This window comes from Sinocyclocheilus rhinocerous, unplaced genomic scaffold, assembly GCF_001515625.1.
Source record: "Sinocyclocheilus rhinocerous isolate Xijiao unplaced genomic scaffold, SAMN03320098_v1.1 scaffold1198, whole genome shotgun sequence".
Lineage (NCBI taxonomy): Eukaryota > Metazoa > Chordata > Actinopteri > Cypriniformes > Cyprinidae > Sinocyclocheilus > Sinocyclocheilus rhinocerous.
The window spans coordinates 111,526-121,790 of NW_015649585.1; the positions used below are offsets into that span (position 1 = coordinate 111,526).

The 10,265-nt window shown below is 34.5% G+C and overlaps 2 protein-coding genes across 2 annotated transcripts in view; both read right to left on the reverse strand.

Moving 5' to 3' along the window:
* antxr1a (ANTXR cell adhesion molecule 1a) overlaps positions 1-6,691 on the reverse strand; it is a 70,047-nt gene extending 63,356 nt beyond the window's left edge. Inside the window, exon 1 of the mRNA XM_016515669.1 lies at positions 6,081-6,691. Within this exon, the coding sequence (XP_016371155.1) occupies positions 6,081-6,223 (143 nt within the window). The 5' untranslated portion in view covers positions 6,224-6,691. The remainder of the gene's footprint in view (positions 1-6,080) is intronic.
* Positions 6,692-7,552: 861 nt separating this feature from the next.
* Positions 7,553-8,766, reverse strand: LOC107710831 (beta-microseminoprotein-like). The gene is made up of 4 exons (XM_016515678.1): positions 8,693-8,766; positions 8,347-8,431; positions 8,109-8,223; positions 7,553-7,810 (listed from the first exon to the last, which is right to left on the reverse strand). Exons 1-4 carry the CDS (start codon positions 8,693-8,695, stop codon positions 7,690-7,692), a joined length of 324 nt encoding a protein of 107 aa, XP_016371164.1. The 5' UTR covers positions 8,696-8,766; the 3' UTR covers positions 7,553-7,689.
* Positions 8,767-10,265: the final 1,499 nt, after the last annotated feature.

Consider the following 10,265-nt stretch of genomic DNA (forward strand, 5'->3'; position numbering starts at 1 on the left):
AGGCCCCTTATGCGAAACCTATGGAAGCCCGTTTCCGCCACTAAATAAAAAATAAAACAAGGTGATTGCGACTTTTTATCTCACAAATCTGACTTCTTTTCACAGAATTGTGTGACACGCAATTGCGAGTTATAAAGTCAGAATTGCGTGATATAAACTCGCAATTGTGAGTTATAAAGTCAAAACTGCGAGTTATAAAGTCAGAATTGCGAGATTCTGACTTTTTTTCTCGGAATTGCGAGTTTATATCTCGCAATTCTGACTTTTTAAAATGCAATTCTGAAAAAAATGTCATAATTGCGAGATATGAACTCGCAATTGTGAGAAAAAAAGAAAGCCAGAATTGCAACATATAAAATCGCAATTCTGAGAAAAAAAGTCAGAATTGTGAGATAAAAAGTCACAATTACCTTGTTTTATTTTTTATTTTTTCTATGGAAACGGGCTTCCATAGAAACCTCCTAAATTAACCTTTGTATATGTCTCTACTATACGCTACATTGAGTGTTTTCTCTTCGATCAAGTCACAAATCTGACTTCTTTTCACAGAATTGTGTGACACGCAATTGCGAGTTATAAAGTCAGAATTGCGTGATATAAACTCGCAATTGTGAGTTATAAAGTCAAAACTGCGAGTTATAAAGTCAGAATTGCGAGATTCTGACTTTTTTTCTCGGAATTGCGAGTTTATATCTCGCAATTCTGACTTTTTAAAATGCAATTCTGAAAAAAATGTCATAATTGCGAGATATGAACTCGCAATTGTGAGAAAAAAAGAAAGCCAGAATTGCAACATATAAAATCGCAATTCTGAGAAAAAAAGTCAGAATTGTGAGATAAAAAGTCACAATTACCTTGTTTTATTTTTTATTTTTTCTATGGAAACGGGCTTCCATAGAAACCTCCTAAATTAACCTTTGTATATGTCTCTACTATACGCTACATTGAGTGTTTTCTCTTCGATCAAGTGAAGATTCATCGCAGATCGTGCGATTCATGAAATGACTCATTCAGACCATTTTGTGAACTGCGGTTTAACAGATTCAAAAGAACCGAAATGATCAAAAGATAAATTCACAAACTTTATATCTCTCTCTCTATATATATCTATTTCACATGATTTTGTCACTATTTGTTTGCTCATTTGCAAATGTAATACCTTGCGACTTTAGAGCCCCCTACAGTTAGGTGAGTTGATTTCACGGTCGTAAATATATCGCTGTCGTAATTACAGCATATGATGGATGTACATGTGCATTTGCTGCCGTAAAGCAATCCGGCCTTTTCGCAGAATTTAGTTCCCGCTCACCAAATTTACATACTTCCAGAACAGACGTTTGGCGGTAGCGTGGGAAAGAAACAGAAGCCAGACGCCTTATTAGACATCAGCGTATCATCAGAATGATTTTAAACTGATATTTGAAGAGTTCAGATGCAAAAGCATCTAAGTGCTGGCTGAAAATTTCTTCTAAAATGAGCATTTTTATCAGGCTCCTATATATAAAAAAATCCGTAAAATTTACGGTAAAAAACCGGCAGCTGTGGTTGCCGGAATTTTACCGTAAAAAATATGGTAGCAACGTTTTAGGTTTTACGGTTTTAACTTAAATTTACAGTTAAATACCATAATTGCATTAACTGATATAATGTTAATATACCAACTTTTTGAAGTACTGAAATCCGTTTTGTACCTTTGTAATACACTGATAACCACCAAATGCAGGTGGTGATGAGAAAGTCACATGATGAACCAAAGCCCATCACAAGCAGCTTTTAAATAATAACATATATAGAAGGTGCACAGTGTCATTCACACAAACACTAAACACCATCATGGTAACACACATGAAACTGAAATAATGCAATAAACATTCATTTAACAACATTAGGTGTACCACACAACCCTAATATACAAAACTGATATAATAAACTAAGAAGAAACATAATTATTTCAACAAAAAAACATCAAATTTGAAATTAAACGCAGGGAATTCTGGGAATATCAATTTACGGTTATTCCCTGTAAATTATACGGTATTTTTCACTTCCAAAAACGGTATACTACCGTAAAATTTATGTCCAATACATGTAATGTCCAATACAGTTTTTCACCGTATATAGTAGGGGAATTTACCGTTAACCATTTAACAGGTTTTTACTGTAGCATTTTTACAGTCTTTTACCGTTAAATTCACGGTCATTTTTTACAGTAGTTATTTCCCTTTAATTGCATAGATAAGGACCTATACATTGCCATTAGAGTAAAATTACTGAACCTAACATAGGAGCCTGATAAAAATACTCATTTTAGATTAAAATTTCAGACGGCATTTAGAGGCTTTTGCATCAGAACTCTTAAGGTAAAAACTAACATTCAGTTGCTTTAAGTAATGAAGTGTTACTGCTGAAAAATACTTTATTAGCAAGTAATTTAAACTTCAAGGAATTTATTCATTAATTTGGCGGCCATGTAATACGTGGGTTATATATAAATACAGTATATATAAACCGCTGTGTCATAGAAAATGTCATAAACCATAAACAGAATTACTACAATGATCATTTATATTATCATGTTTAAACTGCAATCCAAGTTACAGTACTTTATTTGTGGACTCATTAGCTAATATATTTAGCTATAGTGTAACATTTCTACTTCTGATTAAACTTCTCTTCCAGCTTTTTGTGTCTCATGTCAGTTCTTTTGGGCACTGATTTCATTTCATTCTTGCTTTATCTGGGGACTTAATTTCTTCATTAAACAAAGCTGACTACTGATTTCTCCAAAATGTTGTTAATTAGTTATTCTACCTTGATGATATATGACAAGTTCACAGAGAACGGTATGTTGCAAATTTAGGACAATGTTCAAATAGTTTGATCACTGAATGTGATTGACCAAGTAGAAGCAGAAGCTCCAGAACTATTCCAGAAACAACAACAGGCCTTCCTGGTCATTAGAGTTGAGTGACATTATTAGTTTTATAACACATGTTTCTTTATTCCCACCACTGTGTCTGTAAAAGCGCTTGAGCTGAATGAATGGAGGAGAATGGTAAATGGCCTTCACAGACCCTCCTGAGCACAGGAGCCAAACCATCAAGCCCACAGCTATAAAGTGGAGCCACAGAAATGGCCCATAAGTAGAGCAACCAAGCACTGACTTTCCCATAACTCACATCCAAGTGATTGCTGATTGATTTGTGTTGATAAACAAACCCATGTTAAACACAACCAGAACTTAATGGTGGGCATTGTCCCATGATAGCTGGAAGGCTTCTGTTTTATATGCTAAATGAATTCCATTGCATCTCTTCTAGTCAGCTGAAGATTCTTAATAGACTGTTACACTGACTGATTATGACCAGTTATGTTTATATCTGCTGTAGCATTTAAAATGCATGAATCTGACAACTGTCGGCCAGAGGAGAACTCTGGCCAGAGGAGAACGACTGAGCTTGGTTTCTCCCAAGGTTTTCTTTTTTTTTCTCTCCATTTTTGTCACAGATGGATTTTGGGTTCCTTGCCACTTAGGGACGCTTACTATTTGGCAATATTAATGACTTAAATGCACTGACATTATTGGTTGAGAAGTGAAGTGAGCTGGACGATGACATTATTGTTTTCTCCAAAGCTGCTTTATAAATGAATTAAACTCATTTAATTATTGATTGACTTAAACGGCACTGAATTAACAGTGAACTGAATTTGCTTTATAATGACTATTTACAATTGTCTTCTTTTTTTAGAGCTGCTTTGCAGCAAAATTGAATTCTGTTTGCATCACTAAATCATTATTTTCTTGATTATCACTGTAAAAAGCTGCATTGTAACAATCTGTACTGTATAAAGCGCTAAATAAAGGTGACTTGACTTGGCTATTGCAAACGTCGGATTTGACTGTTTTTGTCTTTGCTTTTTTGCTTCAATAGTACAGTTGGGTTCAAATGGGGAGTTTTTATTATTTATTGGCAATAAAGATTTAGTATTTTGTACAATAACAAAAGCTACAATGTTAAATGAATTATAAGCAATTATGAGCTTGATTCCCATTGAAGCACAAGATGCACATGTTTTAATCATTCTAGAGAACATTTTTACACACACACACGCATGTATATGTATGTATGAGTGATATGAAATTGAAAGCACCAAATACTAAGAAATCCTGACATTAATTATTATAATAATTACAAATTATTATGCTGACTAATTTAGAATGATTAATTTATATAACAATAATATAATTTAAATTTTATTAATTTTATTTTATTTTATTTTATTTTATTTTATTTTATTTTATTTTATTTTAAAGTGTTGTATTAAATTGTACAAATGCAAAATAGAAATCTTCCACTAGCATTCTCAGACATTTGGACTACAGCTATTCGCTTTGCTGGCATGTTCTGTCATCAGGGCTCAGCCACTGGTTGCTGATAATGACTGAACACTACATGAATATTGCATTATAAATGTTCTTTGCACCAACAGACAATAACATAATCAATATAGTCATGTTCAGGAAAATGTTCTTTCTGAAAAATAATTTTACAAAATGAATGAAATGAAAACTCATTTGATTTGCAGTATCCAGGGCAGTGGAGTAAAGGGGAAATGAGTTGACATGTCACTGTATAACAGTATGAATCTGTCCAACAATAACATCACATTCACAGCTGAACTGACAGGCGAGCCGTGAGGAATGATTTACATGTATTAGGAAACACAGCTGTGTTTTTTATACTTAAAACACATTCGTCGAACATGAACATAACACTGGGGAAAAGTTGCCAAGTAGCGTTAAAGTTTAGACTGAAACGAAATAGCTGGAAACTGTGACCCACATCCAATCTATTCTATGTCCACGTGTGTGTGTGTGTGTGTGCATATATATTGTATAAAAGCTAGCAGCACACAGGTAAACATCACAGTGTGATGATTGAGTTTAGAACTGTGTGTAATTGTTTTTCCATGTGCTTTTATAAGTCCTAGGGCTTTCGCAACACTGCATGCCAAAATTAGGTCAAGGTAGCTTGCGAGTTGCCAAGTAAATTATCAAACAAGACCTCATTTTGTAGTCAAAATGCACGGTAATCATTACTGAACTACATATAAAAAGTTACATTTTAAAAGAAAACGCTCTAAATTTCAAATACAATTCAATATTACTTGCTGTTTCTTTGTTGTATTTCATGAAATAGCGATTTCAAAACAAATCCTAAATCATCGATTTTTTCCCAGTGTACATTACTTTTCTATTAAACTGCATATGTGGAACTAATATGGCAAATGGTCTCTTAACCCAGCTGTTTAATCTATCCTTCCCTTGCAGTCTTTTGGCTCATTGCTGCATATTTGTAAACTAGCATCCAGCCAGCGTGTCCGCATTGACCCCTAACATGCCATTTTCCCACCTCATGCATTATTGTTGTTGGATGAGACATATGTTACAGAAAAAACTGTTATCTTTATTGTTAGATTTTTCCTCTCCCTCTCTCTCTTGCAAACACTGTGTGAATGTCATTATGCACTAAACAATGAAATATCAAACAACATGGAAATTGTTTCAAAGAAATATATCATATGCACACGTTTCAAGCAACATATACTTCACAAAAAGTAAAACAATCGAAGTACAAAACAATAGATATAAGGGGAAAAAACTTGGATTAAAAGTCATTGAGCAGAATGAAGAAAAATGTAGTTACTGTAGTGCTCGGAAAAGTGCCACTTTGCATAATGAAGTTCAGTCATTTTAAATGTTCAAATGATCTTCAAAGTATCAAAATGTGACCTTTTGGGTCAATTTTTATCAAAAAAAAAAAAAAAGTTAAAACATTAATACAGTACATGAAAGCATCACTTAACCTAAAACTTTGCCACATAATAGACCTTATATCTCTGAAAAAAATTGCATTTAAATTGTAAACCTAATTCTGCATGAGCAAAAGTCTTTGACAATGGGTTAAAGCCCTCAGACAAAGTGAGTCTTACATGGTGTACAGATGCCAACACAGCATATACAGAGTGTGATAACCATGCATTGGTAAGAAAAGGTGGTAAATCACAGGATAACTTACTTGTCTAGTACAAAGTAGAGGTCAAAACCTCCATAGCAGGAGGAAGCTGCTGTCCTTCTTTCCGGCACGAGTCCTGTATTTCCATTCGCAGTGTCCACCAATTTGACACAGAGCAAAACTGCTATCCTCCAAAGTCTGCACATGTTGTAAAGCACTGTTTGAGTCAAGCAAAATCAGGACTACAGGAAAGATACAAAAGCGACCATGAGAGAAAAGTAAGGTTCCACAGGGTCCTTGACAATCCGTAATCCTTGCAGCTGTTCCGTGCAGTTAATTTGGAGAAACCATTCTCCAAAAGACTAGATTTGTCTTTGCTTCTACTGTCCTGTGGCAGCAGAGTGTAGGTTTTATGGAAAAAAGAAAATGCAAATATCTCTAAGAAAGATTCTTGGTTAGAAAGAAGTTTCTAGAAGGCAAATGCACACATGTAAATGTGCACATGCACCCCAAAGTCTGACACACTTCTGCTCGCTGCCCCAGTTGCTGCTAGATTGATGGAGTGTGGTTGTGTGTGTTTATGTTTGAGTGTGTGTGTGTGTGTGTGTGTGTGTGTGTCTTTGCCAGACAGTGCAAAATCATTGTCTCTCTCAGCCCCTTGACTCCAAAACAACTTTCCATACTCTTTTTTTTTTTAAAGCAATAAAGAAACCCAAAAAGTTATTAAGGTTGTTATTTTGCCATCTAGTGGTAAGAAATGTTACTGAAAATGTTTGTTTATTGACAGCATCACATTTGAACAAATACCAACCTTTGTTTTTTTCCTGTAAAGCTTTACATATAAAAGCAATAGTTCAAAAAAAATCAAATTTTTGTAAATGGACTACTTTATTGAACATTTAGACAAAATATATATAATATAAATATGCATTTGTTTGCATATGCGGTGTTTTGTTGAGTGTCATATTTGAGACTATAGGTTTTTATAGTGCATGTATGGAGGATTTATTCAGTTTTATTCAGAGGCCCAAACTGAGCAAAATATGCAATTTTGTGCAGTTGCTGGCGATGAAATGTGCGATGAAATTCTGTAAAGTAATCAATAAGATATTATTTATTACAGATTACCTGTATGTATGTATAAGTAAGTTGCTTCTATCCAGTAAGTGAAATATTCATCTTAAAATGTTCATCTTAGCAGCCTATCGTAGCCCTCGGACCGAGAGATATGATTGGGCGAACATTTGATGGTCCTACGCCTTCCACAGACGATATAAATACATATAAATACATTTAGACCACTGAACTTAGTGATTGCTATCGGGATGTAAAGAGAGAAACAAAAAAAGTTTTTGAACCAAATCAAACCTGCCTTTGAGAGTTAACAGGCATGACATCAAGAGTTAAAGAAGTGTCAAGATAGGGTCTGTGCTGATAAAAAAAAACATCAAAGAGACTGTATTGATTCTGTTTTAATTATATAAACATGAGTAAAATCAATTTACTTTAATTTATCAATGTCACGTCATGCTGTTTAATGTTAAAACATGCTTGAAATTGAAAATGAACACATGTATAATGTTTTTTTTTTTTCAAATTAAACACAAGTTCCTGTCGTTTAAATCAGCAGATAATACAATGAAGATGGCATCCTTTTCATAATTCATGGCCGTCATTTCCCGATAACACCACCGGTAGCAGAACAGGGAACTTTCTCAAATATTTCAAATGTGCATGTAGTGTAATCGTACTCCACTTGGCACTTGTCCGGATAATTAACAGGCCTCTGCATTCTACAGGAATGAAACACAACGAAAGGAATTATTATGTTTTATCAGTAAGATATTTAAATTAAAATATCTGAGTTAACTTATTCTTTCGATAACCTTTGGTCTTGAAGCGTTTTCAATTAAATGCTTTTTATAACTTATTTATTTTTTATTTTTGAATTTAATATCATTTTTAATATCAATTTCTTTTAAATCCTCAAAAAAAATGTCCATTTACTTCCGTTGTAAGTAACTCCTTTGTGTTGTATTGATTGAGGAAATCAATGGTGATGTCACTACACAGTAAAAATGCTGTACTTACGCATCACAGCACCTCATGGAATCAGCAGAACAATTACAGTCAACACATTTACTGTTTCTCCAAACAGATCCAGTAGGATGCCATGTCTTATCTGTCCCATCATGGCAAAACGTAACTATAAAAGATCAGAGAAAGAATTCAGGGGAAGAAAAAAAAAACTTAATAATAATAATAATAATGATAATTATAATAGAGCACATTTTTTAGTAATGCAATAAAAGCGAAGGACAGTTTATACCTGATGTTTTGTATTCCTCAACGAAGCATGCAGCATTGACTAGAGAAAGGGCAGCGCACAGAAACAAACCCAAAACCACCGACCTCTTCACAGTCAACAAACACATTGATCCGATGTTAAAAATCTACACATTTGCTAAGTAAAGTGCCTCAATTAATGAGTTGTTTATTAATTAATTTATTGTTTGTATGGTAAAATTTAATTATCACTGAAGCTTAACAAGTCTAAAATATCACATGAAATTCACATACATTTAATGAATTCTGTAATTGTGAAAATTACCTAACGACAGTCCTAAAATCTACATATTAAACTAAACATATACAGTATTATAAGAGAAGCTTACCATGTTTACGCCGACAGTGATTTGATTTGATTATATCAAACCAAAATCACAATGCTTGTATTTAAGTGAACAGAGGAGGGTGGAGCAGTATGTTAATGATTAATTTGTCAAATGATTTTGGAAACACTGACTACATTATTATTATTATTATTAAGTACTGATTTATTTTGTGCTTTGGTAATGATTATTGCAATATTTTAAATTGCAGAATAAAATTTAAAAAAAGGTCACAAACACCTGCCTTACTGCATTGCTATTGCATTAAGAAAACTTTATAATAATAGCATACAGCTAATTGCAGTGGTTTATTGATATTCTACTCATTTTTCTCTACCTGCTGAGCAGAAATGTACAAAAATTGTAGTAATGTGCAAAGTAAAGTAAAGACTGGACTTTGATGTTGAAGCAAACAACAGCTCAGCAGCATTCCAATGTACTCACTACTGTTCAAGAAATGTGGGGTCAGTATGTTGTTGTCGTTGTTTTTAAAGAAATTAAGACTTTTACTCGGCTAGGATGTATTACATTTATGACAGTAAAGACATTTAGAATGATAGATACGATTTCTTATATAAGTCCTTCAGGTTATGTTGGAAAGGAGTCTGCATTACATCAAATAACCACTGGGGTACCTCAGGGTTCAGTATCTGGCCCTCTTCCGTTCTCAGTATACAAAACATCACAGAGACTTACATTAAGGCAGATTAATTTTTGTTTGACTGCTATGCCAAAGGCATGCAGCTCTTGGCTTGACATTATGGGCAGCTGTAATGCTCTTTTAATTGGTTTTGGAGTTTTAATTTTGAATTAAGACAGAAAATTATATATTTATATTTCTATAAGAATAACTTCTTGCATCTGGATTTTTTAAATAACTATGCATTTGATATCAAATTTAGAGTTGCAACCCGTGTAAAGTTTTTTAAAAAATTTTTATTTGTTTTTAATAAGACTCTTTTGTTTACATATGATAACACACAGTGGACACTCAGCACACCCACCAGACTGGACTTCAGTATGAAAACAAACAAACAGCGCCAGTGTGTAGGTGAGGTACATTGAATCGCTGACACGAGAGAATAGTTTAGTCAAGCCTTTAATGGCGACGGCCAACACAACAATAACAAGAAGCCCCAAGCGCGAGCTCCGCCCAGGCCAACGTGGCCACGAACAACGTCAGGAGTCACGTCACGATCCACGACACACTTCACATACTGGGCATTTGAAACAAAAACAAAAAAAAGGGGAAAAACAAAAGAGTGACATGTGACAACAAAAGATGAGTCAACGGAACCATCTGTCTAGTGAGAACAGCACCGCGGATCCTTATGAAGCCTTGCAGAACAAGGCTTCTTGGATCCTTATGAAGCTTTCTCAAAGCAAAGCAAGGATACGGGTGAAGGCAGTCCATCTAGTGCAGCTCATAATCCTTTAACTTTCTCGGGAAGTCGATGGAGACGGCCTGACCGCCAAGGAGCCTGCACCGGAACAGCTGAGAGGGAGGCTAACTCGTGGCACGGGACCTCCACCGAACATGATGGGGACATGGTCCTACCCTCCGGACATTCGCTGT

Bases quoted from the DNA above. Each gene is read 5' to 3' on its own strand.
- LOC107710831 (XM_016515678.1), bottom strand. The intron at 8,224-8,346 runs GTATAAACTGTC...GATCTTTTATAG, and splicing joins TGAGGAATACAAAACATCAG to TTACGTTTTGCCATGATGGG. The intron at 7,811-8,108 runs GTAAGTACAGCA...TCATTCCTGTAG, and splicing joins TCCATGAGGTGCTGTGATGC to AATGCAGAGGCCTGTTAATT.